Here is a 15,617-nt window from a genome sequence, read left to right on the forward strand (position 1 = left end):
CTTTGTCACCATGCAGGATGCCCAAAGGACCGTTTCAAACATGACAGCACTCCTGCTACCCAGACTCTCCTACCCAGATAGCCTTCACCTGGCTTTGGCTGTGGTGGCTCTTGGTGTCACGATTGCCCTCTTGGTAAATAAATGCTACCGGAGCCGAAGATTGCGACGATTTGAACAACTTCATGGCTGCCAGAAGCCGCCCAACGAAAGCGACCGCTTCTGGTATGACATCTTCGGAATCGCCAAGTCAATCGAGTTAGCATACCATTTTCGCCGCCGAACATCTCTCTCGTATACAAATGCACTCTTCGAGAGATATGGGGAGACTTATGTCTCCAATGTCTTAGGATTTCGGCTGCTATTTACCTGCAACGCGGTCAATATCAAACATCTGCTTTCCACGGCATTTGTCGACTTCGATAGTTCTCCGTTGCGAAGGCCTTTGTTTGAGCCAATCACACCACATGGCATATTCACCCTTGACGGTGCGGGCTGGAAGATAAGCCGGGAACAGTTGCGAAGTCGGCTCTCCAACCTTCGTAAGGCCATCGATCTTAGCCTGTGTGAGCAGCACTTTCAAGCTTTTCTTCGGCACGTCCCTCCGGATGGACAATCCTTCGATATCCAGTCCTGCGCGTTTGGCCTGTCTTTAGACATGCAGACCTTGTTCTCCTTAGGAGAGTCTGTTGATGCTCTCAGCCCCACCCAGTCTCAAGAGAAGAAGCAATTCTTCGAGGACCTTCTTCTTGTTAAGAATAGAATCGTGCAAGATGGCTTCCGTGGCCCACTTCGACATTTAGTGCCCAAGCGAAGCTTTCTAAAGGCTTGCAAGAACGCACGAGGATATGTGATGAACTGCGTTATTAGAGGATTGGAAAGACAAGGCAGAGTTGACAAGGAGACGGAACAGTGGCCTACGCTCAAACCACAAATGGATATAGGTGGAGCACCACAGCTTACTGATCAAGCTTTGAGTATTCTGCTCGCAAATGATAGCATGAGCACGACACTGTCGGGACTTTTCTATTGCCTTGCTCAGAATGAGCGCGTGGTGCATAAGCTGCGAGCAAGCATCATTGACACCATTGGATCAAACCCTCCGACATGGGGACAGCTCGGGACACTGCATTATGTCCGCTGGGTCCTTCAAGAAGGTTCGACACCTCTTTTGGCCATCTGAGTTCTACTATGCACTAACATAGTATTCCAGCGATGAGACTATTTCCCCCAGTTGTCTTGAACGCGAGAGTGGCAAACAAGAATTCAACATTGCCAACTGGAGGTGGAGCTCATGGTGACGCGCCGATTCTTGTCATGGAAGGAGACATTGTGGTTTTTTCCACCTGGGCTAGGCATCGCTTAGGGCAGGATTTCGGCGAGAATCCTGGGGAGTTTCGTCCAGAACGATGGGAACAATTAAGTGGGGATATGGCTGGCTATATTCCGTTCAACAAGGGTCCTAGAATCTGCCCCGGCCGTAAGTCCCCTTCAGTTATGGTGATTCCCAGGATGCACTCGCTAACACAAGAGCAGAGCATTATGCTATGATTGTTCTCACGTACATTGTGGCCCGCATATTCCAAACCTTCTCGACCGTGTCGGATTATAACACTAAGCCGTGGACGGAACGGATTAGCATGACTTTTGAGAACGAGAATGGGGTGCTAGTTGGGCTTAGCTAGGCTTCCTCATGCATGTGTAGTCATTTTTGAACAATGGCCTTTGGCTGGTGAGAAAAAGAGATAGTGAACGAGAGCTGCTGTATATAATGAATCTTGCTTAAAGACAGCAAGACTGGTGAGAAGCGATGGATTACTGGATTCAAATAAGGAGGACCTCAAAAGCTCGTCAGGTGACGCCATTATTGAATAGGCTAAAGTAAAGACGATTATATAAATGGCACCAAGATGCTGAAATTAATATGCTGAAAACAAGGCACAAACATTAGTCTGAAAATAGTAGTACGGCCGATTTGCAACCCCTGCTACGCAGTCATAATCACCGCGCAGATATTGACGACTCTAAGCGTCTTTCTTCAGTCCACCTTCGATTGTTCCGAACACAGGGAACATTTTCCTCATCATCAAATCCTATCAAAGCAATTAGCACATTATCGATGCTAAGTAGATACTCTGCAACAAGCAATGAAAGGATACTTACCACACCCCATTGCGGCAATAGCCACAGTGCCCATTTCGCAGGGACAGCGCCTCCACCAACCCACAACTTTCCTGACACCTTCCTCTCCACTGCCTGTACCACCTTAGATGCATATGCATACCTATCAACGCCGCTATCTTGCAAGCTTCCATCACCCATTTTCTGAATAGCATCCTTTGCTCCGATGTAGTATGAGGTCTCTGGGACTTGACGTTGAACGTAATTGTCGAAGAACTTAGTCTTCACACCACCAGTCATGAGAGTGATGGTGCGAACACCCAGCGGAGCTAGCTCCATACGCCAAGTCTCGCTGGCACTCATAAAGGCCGCCTTCGAGGAATTGTACATGCCTTGAGTGAGGTACATTAGTCAGAGAACGCCAGGTCTGTGACTAAAGAAGAGGATTGGACTTACTCGTAAAGACAAACGGAAGAGCTCCATTCACTGATGTATTGTTCACAACACACCCTTTGGACCTGATCAGTAGAGGAGCAAAGGCCTGCGTTACGGCGAAAGGAGCCCAGAAGTTCAGATCGAATAGCTTTTTGCCCTCCTCGATTGAGGTATCCATGGCGGGGAGGATGATGCTGCCTCCACTATTGTTTACCAGAACGTCAAGCTTGCCGCCAGTGGCTTTGGTCACCTTCTCCACTGCATTGGTGATGGAATTCGAATCCAGCACATCCAGGGTGAGGATGGTAGCGTTGGGAGAGTTGGCGAGTGTTTTGGGGGCCTTTGACGGGGTGCGCACAGTGGCAAAGACATGGTAACGGTGATCGTGGAAGGTCTCAGCCAGTGCAGCTCCGATGCCTCCATCGGAGCAGCCTGTGATGAGGACGGTCTTTCGGTCTGTGGACATGGTGCGGATTCTGAAGGAGTGAGAATGAGCCAGGCTTGTCTGGTAGTTGTGAATAGAAGAGAAACTCACCATGAGAGACATCATGAGGGGGGTATTTATCTTATTTCCAACTTCCCAAGAAGGATAATAGTATAGTAGAGATGGTGTCACCAAGTGAATCCAGCGGGAAGTATACCAAGGCCGTGACTATACCGGAATTGGCAAATGATATTAGAAGTAGCGACACGCCATCGGTTCCTGTCAGCATCAACAGCTGACAAACCAACCATAAAAAGCCCCCCTTCACCCTCTTCAAGTTCCTGTTCGGGTAAATGATATCAAGATCCTGAATATAATCCTACTCTAATTTCGTGATTTCAAACCATCGCCCAGCATCTCAACCGTGCTCCCCGTTCAACATCCTACTGTATCGCGCATACAACCTAAGCTATCTCAACCCAATCATGCACTTCATCATATCAACGGATAACAAAAAGCCCGACCGAAGCACCCGTCGACTCATCCGAAGCCATGTAATGCAAGGCATAAACAAAGGGCGGCCTCGATACGACCGACGGAAAAAGCCCAACCTCATACAACAGGATCAGATTCCATCGCCACAATCAGCAGAAGTATATCAGGACCCCAACATCATCCCATCGACTAAACTAATAGTGGGTCCTAATCCATCATTTGCTCAATTCGCCGTCCAAGTGGATTCCCGTACCTTCGCTGATATACTACAATGCAGGTCTTCCCTACCCTAACCCCCTCTTTCATTTGCGTAGCTAACGCGAATACCATGTAGTCGCCAAACTATCAATGCAAATGTTCTTCCCCCTGGGCTTCTTGATTGAATTCGACTACAGGGATAAATCCTGGTTCCACGACTCCATCCGCTCCGATGCCGCATATCTGCATCTCACCGTATCCGCATCAGAAGTCTTCATGGGCTCAGTCCACGGTCGACAACATTCCGACGAACTACTTTCCAATCGCAGGACCATGCTCCATTTTACAAAGGGCGTGCAGATCCTCCGCGAGAGACTAACGGGCGTCGATCTCCAGACGAAAATCTCCGATTTCACCGTACGCACTGTGCTGATGCTAGCCATGACAGCGCATCTGATGGGCGAATCCGAGGTCGCACAGAAACATATGAAGGGGATTCGAACGATCATGGATCTTCGAGGTGGTCTGCGCTTATTCGAGAGCCAGAAGATTCTCATCGAGCTGTTTAGGTAAGTGAGCCACTTACCTCCCTATAACATCCAATCTATACTAACATTAATTGACAATCACCAGATGGGACCTAGGCCTCGCCCTCCAAAACAACACGACGCCCATATTCTTCAGAGACACCTTCCTCGAACCACTCACTCCATTTCCGACCATCTTCAACCCCACCTCTAACCAAACCAACAACCTCTTCCTCCCCCAACTCAACCTAGACCCAACCCTAAAGACAGCCTTCCACGTCCTCCGAAACTTCTGCACCCTGATCAACACAAGCATCACCGAGACCCCCCAACGCCGCCTTACCCCAGATATCATCCCCTCTACTCTCTCCTCCGTAATGTACCGTCTTCTCCAAATGCCCTACCCCCCGAACAGCAACAACGAAACCTTCCGTCTAGGTCTCCTCACCTTCTGCCATCATACCTTCCTCCAATGGCAAGACAAGACACTGCCTTTTGTATTCTTCCCTGCTTCGTATCAATCTCATCTCTTGTCGTTCATGGAACAATGCCAGCAGCATCTTGACGATGCTGGGGATGAGGAGGGGGATGGGGAAAATTCCCCGGAGCTCATTCTCTGGCTATTGATGGTCGGGATCCTTGCATTGCCGCCGCTGCCAGCGTTTCAGGGGACGGATCTCTGGTTGAGAGGATGTTTGCGGGAATGGTTGGAGAGAGTGGGGATCAGGACGTGGGGAGAGTTGCGAGAGATCATGAAGAGGTTTTTGTGGGTGGATTTGATGCATGATCTTGCTGGGGAGGTGGTGTTTGGTGATGTGCTTAAAGTATGAATTGTGCTGATAAGAGTTTCATCATTTGGTGTATATAGTATTGGTGGGAGGTATTCTGTTATTCAGTAGTAGTCACAATGGTTTGAGATTGGGGAGTTGCAGTAATCTATACACCTTCATTGGGAAGAAGTCGGGTGAATTGGACTGGTGTACCACTGTCGATGTATACGTGGCGCTCCCACTTACGATAGTACTAACAACTATATTGGCAGCAATTTCAACTTTACAGGGCCCATACTGTGTAACACTAAGAAGCACCATGTGAAAAAAAAATCAACCAATCTGCATGTGCAAGGATACTATATTCTGTATTACCAATCATGTACTTTTCAAGCAGGTCTATCCACATCGCCATGGCGCATCTCTAGTAGTTTTTGTGCCCCTACCAGTTTGCCCCCGCCGTTTGACCAGGCCAGCATCTCCAGGTCGACCACAAACAAACGCGGAGAGGAAAAGCAAGTACTGAAAGGGGAAATCGTGTCGTTCTACATCACAGTGCCGGCATCCGGCCAGAATAAAGTAAAGGGGAATGGGAAAAAAAATAATAAAAGAAATCCGTAATAAACAACTGAAGGGGTTCAACATGATTGCATTGTTCGTGACCACATTGTCATCAAGCTGCGATCCCACAGCTGGGCTCACCGTTATCTACCAATCGAGCAAATTTACTGCTCAGCGGGCTTCTCGCCCTCGGCGGGAGCGTCCTTCATCTCAGCGTCGGGCTTCTCCTCGGCCTTCTTAGCCTCCTCTTCAGCCTTCTTGGCCTCTTCCTCGGCCTTACGCTTGGCCTCCTCTTCGGCACGCTTCTTGGCGGCGGCCTCCTCCTGGGCCTGGCGCTCGGCCTCCTGCTTCTCGCGGTAGCGCTGGATGATGGGACCGGCGACGAAGCGGATCTCGTCCATCTTGGCAACGTAGACCGACTTGGTGGTGTCCTCACCCTCCTCGTAGAGCCAGTCCTGAACAACCCGTTAGTTTCTGTGACGAAGATTGGAACGAACGTTGTGAAAACTTACCTCGGTGTCGGTCAGCTTAGCCCGCAGCTTGTCCTTCTCCTCCTCGTTGGCGAACTCGGAGTAGACGCCGTCGATCTTGTCACGCAGCTCGTAGATGCTGGACTCGAGCTCGTTCTTCTTCTCGTCGGTCTCGGCAATGAGCTTGTCCTCCATGTACATGGAGTTCTCACGCTCAGTCCAGGCGTTCAGGACGGACTCATCGGTGGAGGTAGTGCCAGTCGAGATGGGCAGGTCACCCTTGCGGACCTGCTTCTTGACCTTGCGAGTCTTCTTGGGCTGCTCACCATCCTTGCCATCGGTGTCCATGGCCTAATAATCAGTCGTCAGTAATCCGAACATCTTGTGAAATCAGGATTGGGGTTATCACTCACATCACCCTCCTCGGGAACGGGCTCCTCGACTTCCATGTCCTCAACGTAGTATCCAGACTCCAGGTTGAGGATACCGTGCAGGTTCAGACGAGCCTTGAGCTTGCAGATCATAAAGTCGTCGTTGGCATCAGCCTTGACACCCTTGACGGAGAAGCGGCCAACCCAGGGGTTGACCTTGCCGGGCAGCATCTCGGGCTTGGCGTAGCGGGCCTCGAGATCGAAAGGCTGCTTGCGGTAGAAGGTAAGGATCTTGGTGGAAGGCATAACGTTGCCGCGGTTGAAAACAGTCAGGCTGGTGTCCTCGTCGGGGATGTCGGCAGACTGCTCCCAGGTGAACTCGATGGGGTAGTTGACGATGTCGTGAACGGAGAAGTCACGCACACGGAAGACGGGGGAGAGGATGGCACAGCTGAAAGCACAGCCGCGAGCAATGGCCTCATCCTGGTTGAGGGTGAAAGAGAGGGTCTTGCCGAAGAACTTGGCGACGGCGTCCTTGATGGCGGGCACACGGGTGCAGCCACCAACCATCTCGACGAAGTCGATGTCCTCGGGCTTGAGCTTGGCCTCAGCCAGGGCTTCCTCAATGGGAACGGTGACCCGGTCCAGAAGGGGCTTGACCATGGTCTCAAGCTCCTCACGCTTAACAATGGCGCGGACGTCGACGTCCTCCATCAGAGACTCAATGCTCATGGGAGCGGCAGGGTTGGCCGACAAAACCTTCTTCATCTTCTCGGCAGCGGCCAGGGTACGAGACCAGGCCTTGGGGTGAGTGCGAACATCGATCTTGAACTTCTCCTTGAACTCATCGGCGAAGTGCTCGGTCAGGGCACGGTCGAAGTTGCGACCACCGAAGTGACGGTCGTAGGCAGTAGACTTGACGTTGAGCTCACCCTTGCGGAACTCGACGATGGAGGCAGTGTAGTCGCTGTAGCCGATATCGACGAACATGACCCGACGGGGCTTCTCCTCGGGGCCGGGCAGGTCGAGCTTAGTGATACCGTAACCGAGAGCGGTGGCGGTGGTGTCGTTGATCAGGCGGAGGACCTTGAGGCCAGCGATCTCACCAGCATCAAGCATGGCGCGGCGCTGGACGTCGGTGAACCAAGCGGGAACGCTGATGGTGACGTCGGAGACAGGAAGCTTCAGCTCCTTGGAGGTGATGTCCCGGATCTTGGTCAGGTACATGGCGACCAGCTGAGTAGCCGAGAACTTCTCCTTCTTTCCGAGGTAGCTGACCTCGGCACCGGCCTGGCCGTTGACATCGCAAAGCTGAGCCGTGGTGTACTCCTGCTCGATCGCAACATCGGGGTCGCTGAATGAGCGGCCGATCAGGCGCTTCAGGTTGCCGACCGTGTTCTTGAGGTTGGAAGTCTCTTGCGTCTTAGCGGCCTCACCGAGAGCTCTGCAGCGGGCATTGAAGCCAACAAGGGAACTGTGTGGGAGAAAAACGAAGTCAGTACACGGCTCGTATACTAATGTACTGGGAAGGCACCTGATATGGCGCCGACATAAAATTCATGATAAGCAAAGAATGGGCGAACTCACGGAGTAGATCTGTTGGAAACTTCGTTGGTGATCTATAAACCATCACAATGGACTAGTTAGCAATGACTTGGGACTGATAATGACGAGCGGATGGGCAGCGCTCGGAGGGGGGAAGAGAAAATTGGGCAGAGGGGAATAGAGTGACGCACAATATCAATACCCTTGTTACGGGCAACACCGACCTTGGTGCTCTGGGCACCGAAATCTATACCGACGACAGACATTGTCTAGATGAGGAAGAGGTAGAGAGGGGGAGAAGAGAGTGGGGGGAAAGAAAAGAGGAGAGAGGGGGAAGAAGAAGAAGTAGTAGAAGAGTGATGAGAGGATGAAAGAGGAAAAAAGTGGAAGAATGGGACTGAGGGGGAGAGGTTGGGGGAGGATCCAAAGAGGGCAGAGAAAAGAGCGAGACGGAGGGGGAGAATTTGCACGGCGAGAACTGCAGGACCCGCCACTAGAAGCTCGCGGGCGGTGAGGCGTCGATTTTCCAACGTGGGCACCGCTGGCTCGTCAGTCACTACTAGTTATCTGTCAGGCAGATACTATCTGTCTAAGCAGTAAGCACAATTCGATGGGTTCCACTTGGGCAAAAAAAAAAAAAGTTTTAAAAAATAACGTATAATTAACACACTAGAGGAGATCAATGCAGAAATATATAAAACGCAGGTGTCCCCCAGGTCGGAGGATTACAGGAATAAATAAGGAACCTGGCGCTTACCAGCATCGCAGCACAGCTTCACCGGCTTCTTTGGGCGCTCGTCGAACCTTCTGGCTGCTGCTCGACGCCTCCCACCTTTCACCGCTTCATTAGTGCCGGCAGAACCCTTACCTGACCGCTTTGGCGGGGCTTATCGATAGTTCAGAGTTTTTCTCCCATTTGTGATGACTCATCACGTGCATATCTGTTTGGCCACTCCCTTTTTTCAGTCAATCAACTACAGTGCTACTGGGGTTGGTATGACATTCTATAGATAGAGCTCTCAAGCGTGAGATGTTACCGACTGCTCCAGCTGGCACGTCGGTATCTCCCAGTCTAAGTGGATTGCAGACCTCTGTTACAGAGAATCATCTGACCATTGTATGCCAATGTTATGTGTCATACTTCGTAGCGAATTCGATTCGATTGGATAAACCTTCGTTTGTCTTACTCTATTGATTATCGAGACCAAATGGGCACGAATTCCCCATACGCATCCATGACCTCAGAGGATAGTAACTTTGGCTTATTTGATAATGCGAGAAAAGAGTATTAGAATACAATCGATGTGAATAGACGATGGATCACAAGCCACTTACTGAACGAGAGTCAAGTAAATAGTTCATTAGTAGCATGTGTGTTCAAAACAGGCTCTAATACCCTGGTCAGTCGGCCTCTGTTCCCTGGCAACCCTCATGCTCAGTACTAATCAATCCGATGCTGGAATTCTTATGCGCTGCCTTCCGGTTCAAACCATTTGTTCTGGTTGCATATAACTCCTCTTCTGCCTCGGAATCCTACTAGGTCGCTTGGTATATCTTGGCTGTGGCAAGTGTCCATGGGGCTGAGACCCAGGAACGGCCCTAGAGTGCTGCAGCCCTGATTGTGGAACATCCGACGATACCTGGGGCTTTCTGCTTGGGAAACTGCTCTCTGACTCAATGGTATGCATTTCATACGCCCGGTTGTCTACCGGGTCCTCGTAAGATTGCACATACAGGCCACGCTCTCCACCATCTGCCTCTTGTGTGTGTAGAAGTCCGGTGTCTTCCTGCGCCTGGCGACTCATGGAGAGTCTGGCCCGCTCCTCGGCGCTCATCAAGGATTCCACGTTCTGGGGCAAGGAAATTGAATTGCCTCCAGAATCGGATGTCGCGACCGAGTCAGATGAGCAATGTGGGTGGAGGCCGATGCGAGGCACGTCTGGAAGAGGGGTCAGGTATTTGGCGAGACTGGTCCCCAGAGCGCCTTGATAGTCGTAATACCGATCTGGAAGCTGTGGCGCAAACGAGAGGCGACCATTGACCTTGGATGAAGGCCGGATGGGAACGCCTTTCTCTTCTGTTTTCGTTCGAAAGGTGTCTACCTGAACATTCAGCTCATCCCCCTGGACCCTAGCCTTCTCGACCGCTTCCTCTGGTGTAGTATGCTCATCAGCTTTGGCTGCGTCAGCTCGAGGCCCGCCCCACGTTCGCTGGCCTGCAGTGAAAATGCCGTATACTATGTAAAGCCAATTGAAGAACGGATTCAGGATGAACATCAGGGGATAGAGCCAGGCTTTGAAGCGTTTAAGCCTTATCCCAAAATAAACCATAAGGATGTAATTGAGACCGAGCGAAACTGCAATGAAGCCAACAGGCAGGTTCTTGATCTTGCTGGAGGTTGTTATGATCGAGATTACCAGAATGAAGAATAGCAATGCAGTCGTCCGGATTGTGTTCTGCATGAAGCGCACCAGACACAATAATGGGTAGCGTTTCCACAGTCTGACGTCGGTCAGCATACACACTTCGTTAGTTATGTAGCCGAGAAACCATCGACGTCGTTGTTTAAGCAGGCTACAGAATGTCTGAACCGCCTCTGTCTTGCAGAAAGCACTCGTGCACATCTGGATTTGATAGCGTTCAATCGCCCCGATCATGAACAAGTGCGTTAACCAGCGATCTTCTCCCAAGTGACACTTGCCATAGTCGAAGAGATCCTCACATTGCTCAGCTTTGTCCGCGAAGTAGTATCTCGCCATTTTGCGGAAAGCTGAGAATCGTAGGATTGTCAGTGCTCCCGGAAGGCAGGTAACAGCGCCGCAACCGGACTCCACGGTACGCTCAACAAGCTGCCCGTGAATGTATTCCATGTCCTGTAGAACAGTTATCAGAGAATTTCTCTCTGTGGTTGAAGTGATTATTCCTGTCATCGCTAACATATTATGCTGGCTCCCTGGTTTCAGTTCCATGTCATACATGAAGTTCTGCAGGCATAATTTGTCAAGAATGCAGTCTGAATCGATGAACAACAGAAATAGGTCGTCATGATGCTTTAGATAGTCGGCATATACCTTGTCGATCAACCTGAAGGTTTGTTTCTGGCAATGACGCTTGCCACCGTGCTTGAATCTCGAAACAGTGATCCTTGCCCCATGATATGTCACATCAATGCTTTGCGGGTAACTCTCCAGCGAAATCGGAATTCCCAAATGGTTGATCACATGGAGATAAGGTTCATCGATGTTGCACCCATCATAGGACAAGAAAACATGAATGCAATAACTGGGATAGTCGCTATTAACGACCGAGTCAATTGCCTTGATCAGAACAAGGGGGTCTTCTTTGTATACTGGCATGACAATGACGGTTTTTGGTGCGGTGCGGTCATCTAAAGCCTCCTTCACCCTCTTGGTTCGCCCTAAGGAGTGAATCACGAATCTATTGACACAAAATAGCCATGGTATGATTAGAAGCGCAGAGAATGCCCAGAAAGCGAACCATTGAAGTACCGACACGAGCTGGCGAGGAAAAAATTGCGTGATCTGCGGTGGTAGTGGAAGAATAGCGATCATCACTGGAAGAAAGATTCCCCTACATGTGTGTTACAATACTTTCATCCTTGAAACATTGCACTTACACAAGCTCACCTGCACAGTGTGATGAGGAGAGCCATGATGACTGCGAGAACTCGAATACTCCAGTGATCGGCCTTCTGATATACCTTGATCAGACAGTAAATAAACGCAGCAAGGAAGAGGAACCACTCCAGTAGCGCTGCAAGCAACAATGGTCCCAAGATAGAAATGTAAATGATCTAAGCCCATGGTAAGCGTACTCGTCTTCCGGTGGGAAGACTTCAAACCTACGTCTCTAGTAGGCCATGCGGCTAACAACCCGGACGATGGTTCTCCAGCCATGATGAGATGAGCTGGCGTTTCGTTTCGGCTTGACCAGTTGTCTCTGCAGGTTTCTATGAGATCTAGTATTATAAGTCTACCACCGCCAAAGGGTCGTCAAAAGTGCCCGAAGCGAGCCGTATTCGTTGGAAGGCAATGGCTCTTTGGTATATAAATCGAATAAGGGAGCTCTTTTCTCGGTCGCCGTGGGTTCCGGCAACTATCGGCATGCCTTCCTGATGAGGATTGAGCCTGTTAGCTTCTTTATTTGTATATTATAGGAATAGAAGCAAACGCACGTTCTGAAATACCTTAGATAATGTGTGACATATTGGCTCGGACAGTGGGCTAATGAGAGCGAGACGATGGCACAACTCTTGTGATATAACGCAATGTGGTAGTCTGAAGTATATCCAATGAAACCCGCCTGACGCCTAGGAATTATGTTGAGGACATGGTACCGAAGGAAGGCTTAAGCTGGAGTGTAACTATGAGAAAGGCTTTGATTCAGACAGCCTGAAAGGCTCCAACGGAGCAGAAACGAAACGGAAATGGCAGGTGCTCTTAGCCCAAAGTGCATTTCTACATACCCCTTCTGGGGAAGTGCCGGGAACCTGCTTTGGCTTGAACTTTCGCCGATTGCATCCAGATTGATTGACTCTTCTTGGTAGCAGTGTTTCCTGGGTTGCCTTTACTAATGCCAACTAAGACCAGAAATTTTCAAGTCATATATCCCTTGGCACTTGCTTCTTGCATGAATTTGGATAGCCCCTTCAAACTAATCGTCGACCAGCAGGCTGCAAAGCGATTCCATGCGTTGGCGAATCGCGTTTCGACTGGACAATCTGAACGGCTTCCTCCTCAAGTAGACCCCGAGCAACCAGATGACGAACAAATTCCATAGTCCACTCTTGACATCTCTTGTTGGTGGTCTGTGTACGTCAGGCTAGAGCGCAGGCAGTGAGGCACTCGACTGTTACTCACATCATTAACAGGTGCCATGAAATTCTCACTAACACGAGGGGCCGGTATTTGACTGGCTGCGATTTCAAGATCATCTCTCGGAGTATGGTCTACAAAAATACTACTACTCTCTATTGGAGAGTCCGTAATGTGTTGAGAGTCGACATATCCAAGCAAAACCGTCTCATACGGCTCTTCATTGGAGGAGAGCGCGTGATTCCGTTTGAACTCGAGTTGATAGCCCATCATAGGGGCGCCCACAACGTGTATCGAAGTACCTATAGTAGAACAAGCGACCGATGGAACAAAGATTGAGAAATGAGCACGTTGGCTCGGGCTATTCCGGGATGTTACGAGGTATATTGCTCTGGGAGGCATGACGGTAGTATGCGATGGAGTAGAATTGTGACAACATTCAGTCTACTGCCTGAGAGACATCCAATATCTCTTCTGAGGGGAAGGTTATATTGACCGCCCGCGCTTGGAAGCCGGCCAGGCAACAACAAGCAGATGCATGTCTGATTGGTACCTACTACGGTGATTGTCATCCGTTCTAGCAGCATGTCACACGTTCTGTGACTTTCCAGAAATATACCTAGCTGGTAACACAAGAATCCAGGCACCCGTTTCAATCCAGCTTCACTTTTACCTCAAAACAACCTAATCCTGCTTTGCAGAATCTGTGAAGGATACACATCATGAAGTGTCAAAATACCCGTTGTTAAAGAGGTCAGTCCGGCTACTTTCCTAAAGCGGCCAAGTCAGCTGTTTGCGCCACACAAACACTGCTGCCTGACTGCCTGAGGCGAGCAAGACAGTTGCTCCGCTGCGGCGCTCAGAAAATTTCCCCCCGCCGCGCATTAATTGGCCTGGCCATTTTCTCTCTCGCATCTGGAGCTCTTCTTTAAATTACTTGCAGGTGTCTTTTCCCGGTCGATTCCTCTTTTCCGCTTATATCCCTATCTTGCGCTTGCGCATTTCAGGTAAGATACGAAGTACCCTGCTTGCTTCCTCCAATTCTCCGCATCGCCGTCGCGCGGTTCTCCGTCCATCATTGGCCAAATCGGTCCGTATCATGGTTCTGACGCGGGATTGCACCCTACCCTCATCCTGAACTTATCGCCTGTGCCTCTCTGCTTTTGACGATATGTAGGAATCACTGACTGATATTTTTCCACTCTAGTATAGACTCTATACATCAATCTCCCCTATACCCCCTTATCCTCCTACAACACAGCTCGTGACCATGTCCGAAGAGCAAAAGCCTGTCGCCCAGCCCAACGCTGAGGCTGAGAAGGATGTCCAGAACGTCCTCGCCGAGCTGAAGGGTGAGAACGAAGCCCCCGCCAACGGTACCGAAAAGAAGGAGACCGAAGATGCCGAGGAAGCCCGCATTGTCGAGGCCGCCGCCAAGCTGGGCGAGAAGTCTGAGAAGGCTGAAGAGCAGAAGACGACACAGGAATCTCGCAACGACAACCGGGGTCGCGAGGGCCGCTTCAACCGCCGCAACAATGCCAAGTTTGACCCCTCCACGCAGCAGGTGACGGATGACCCGGTCGAGATCCGCAAGCAGGTTGAGTTCTACTTCTCTGACTCCAACCTGCCCATGGACAAGTTCCTGTTCTCCAAGGTCGGCGGCAGCGCCAACCGTTCCGTTCCTCTGGAACTTCTGCACTCCTTCAAGCGCATGCGCCGCTTCCAGCCCTTCAGCGCCGTCGTCGAGGCCCTCAAGTCGTCCGAGACGCTTGAGCTGACCGATAACGATACCTCCGTGCGCCGGAAGACTCCCCTTCCGGAGACCGTGTCGCAGACTCACGACCACAACGTGGTCAAGGTGTTCGAGGACCAGGCCATGAGCCGTAGCATCTACGCCAAGGGTTTCGGCGATGAGGAGCCGACCACTCAGCTTGACATTGAGGCCTTCTTTGCCCCCTACGGACCCGTCAACGCCATCCGTCTGCGTCGTGCCTACGACAAGACCTTCAAGGGCAGTGTGTTCGTTGAGTTCGAGTCGGAGGAGAAGCAGAAGGCTTTCCTGGCCCTGGACCCCAAGCCCCAGTGGAAGGGTCAGGACCTGCTCATCAAGAGCAAGAAGGACTACTGCGACGAGAAGGTGCGCGACATTGAGGCTGGCCGCGTGAAGCCCAGCGGCTCCCGCGGACGCGGTGGCTTCCAGCGTGGTCGCGGCCGTGGCCGTGGTGGAAACCGTGGCCGTGACAACCGCGACTGGAGGGAGCGCCGCGCAGCTGACCAGAAGAACGGCTTCAACGACAAGAAGAGTGAGCCCAAGGAGGAGCGCAGTGAGGTCCAGAAGGATGCTCGGTATGTATTTACTTCTTTCTTCTCCCTATCAGCACCCCATCACACAAAAGCAAAAGTATGTATACTAACAAATATTTCAGCGGCGTCCCCATTGTCCAGAGCACCGCCGAGTCCGGCCAGAAGCGTGCCGCCGAAGACGAGGCGAACGGCGACCACCCTGCCAAGAAGGTGGACGCCAAGGAGTAAACGAAATAACGTCATCTAAATCAAAAAGATAAAAAAGAAAAGTTGCAATTCGAAGCTGGCTGTCTATCATCAATGACACCACTTGCTTATTTTTATTCATTGCTTCGAAAGAAAAATGGGAATAAGGGTTATGGGATACAAAAAGCATGACTTTGGCTCGAATTACTACCCCCGGACTTTGAAGACCATAGTACCATAATGGCGTTGTATAATTTCATTATTATTTTTTTTTTCTTTTTCTTTCCATTATTATTTGCCGATATCCTTTGCTTCGGTGGATGTTACCTTCTAGACTCATGGAATAGGATGTTCTGGAATTCATCTTTACCGTTTAAT

The 15,617-nt window shown here is 50.5% G+C and overlaps 7 protein-coding genes across 7 annotated transcripts; 3 read left to right on the forward strand and 4 right to left on the reverse strand.

The window, feature by feature from the left end:
• Positions 1–10: 10 nt before the first annotated feature.
• BO79DRAFT_271560 (cytochrome P450 monooxygenase afumB) lies at positions 11–1,682 on the forward strand (the record flags this gene model as incomplete). The annotated part of the gene is made up of 3 exons (XM_025687357.1): positions 11–1,154; positions 1,232–1,477; positions 1,534–1,682. The coding sequence occupies 3 exons, from the start codon at positions 11–13 to the stop codon at positions 1,680–1,682; spliced, it is 1,539 nt and encodes a 512-aa protein (XP_025536732.1).
• Positions 1,683–2,002: 320 nt separating this feature from the next.
• Positions 2,003–3,042, reverse strand: BO79DRAFT_271565 (short-chain dehydrogenase/reductase). The gene is made up of 3 exons (XM_025687358.1): positions 2,575–3,042; positions 2,161–2,510; positions 2,003–2,090 (listed from the first exon to the last, which is right to left on the reverse strand). The coding sequence occupies exons 1-3, from the start codon at positions 3,017–3,019 to the stop codon at positions 2,022–2,024; spliced, it is 864 nt and encodes a 287-aa protein (XP_025536733.1). The 5' UTR covers positions 3,020–3,042; the 3' UTR covers positions 2,003–2,021.
• Positions 3,043–3,700: 658 nt separating this feature from the next.
• BO79DRAFT_199993 (uncharacterized protein) lies at positions 3,701–5,099 on the forward strand. The gene is made up of 3 exons (XM_025681460.1): positions 3,701–3,745; positions 3,807–4,239; positions 4,304–5,099. The coding sequence occupies exons 2-3, from the start codon at positions 3,821–3,823 to the stop codon at positions 5,025–5,027; spliced, it is 1,143 nt and encodes a 380-aa protein (XP_025536734.1). The 5' UTR covers positions 3,701–3,745; positions 3,807–3,820; the 3' UTR covers positions 5,028–5,099.
• Positions 5,100–5,302: 203 nt separating this feature from the next.
• hsp88 (Hsp70 chaperone Hsp88) lies at positions 5,303–8,554 on the reverse strand. Its single transcript, XM_025681461.1, has 5 exons — positions 8,106–8,554; positions 7,957–7,988; positions 6,412–7,843; positions 6,041–6,349; positions 5,303–5,983 (listed from the first exon to the last, which is right to left on the reverse strand). Exons 1-5 carry the CDS (start codon positions 8,178–8,180, stop codon positions 5,693–5,695), a joined length of 2,139 nt encoding a protein of 712 aa, XP_025536735.1. The 5' UTR covers positions 8,181–8,554; the 3' UTR covers positions 5,303–5,692.
• Positions 8,555–9,227: 673 nt separating this feature from the next.
• Positions 9,228–11,831, reverse strand: chsD (chitin synthase D; the record flags this gene model as incomplete). The annotated part of the gene is made up of 3 exons (XM_025687359.1): positions 9,228–11,505; positions 11,562–11,728; positions 11,781–11,831. The coding sequence occupies 3 exons, from the start codon at positions 11,829–11,831 to the stop codon at positions 9,399–9,401; spliced, it is 2,325 nt and encodes a 774-aa protein (XP_025536736.1). The 3' UTR covers positions 9,228–9,398.
• A 553-nt stretch (positions 11,832–12,384) lies between these two features.
• On the reverse strand, positions 12,385–13,186 carry BO79DRAFT_178265 (uncharacterized protein). Its single transcript, XM_025679973.1, has 2 exons — positions 12,795–13,186; positions 12,385–12,742 (listed from the first exon to the last, which is right to left on the reverse strand). Exons 1-2 carry the CDS (start codon positions 13,149–13,151, stop codon positions 12,584–12,586), a joined length of 516 nt encoding a protein of 171 aa, XP_025536737.1. The 5' UTR covers positions 13,152–13,186; the 3' UTR covers positions 12,385–12,583.
• Positions 13,187–14,019: 833 nt separating this feature from the next.
• On the forward strand, positions 14,020–15,281 carry BO79DRAFT_154627 (tRNA maturation protein LHP1; the record flags this gene model as incomplete). The annotated part of the gene is made up of 2 exons (XM_025678757.1): positions 14,020–15,095; positions 15,176–15,281. The coding sequence occupies 2 exons, from the start codon at positions 14,020–14,022 to the stop codon at positions 15,279–15,281; spliced, it is 1,182 nt and encodes a 393-aa protein (XP_025536738.1).
• Positions 15,282–15,617: the final 336 nt, after the last annotated feature.

The sequence above is a fragment of the Aspergillus costaricaensis genome (assembly GCF_003184835.1).
Source record: "Aspergillus costaricaensis CBS 115574 unplaced genomic scaffold BO79scaffold_28, whole genome shotgun sequence".
NCBI classification, from domain to species: Eukaryota; Fungi; Ascomycota; class Eurotiomycetes; order Eurotiales; family Aspergillaceae; genus Aspergillus; species Aspergillus costaricensis.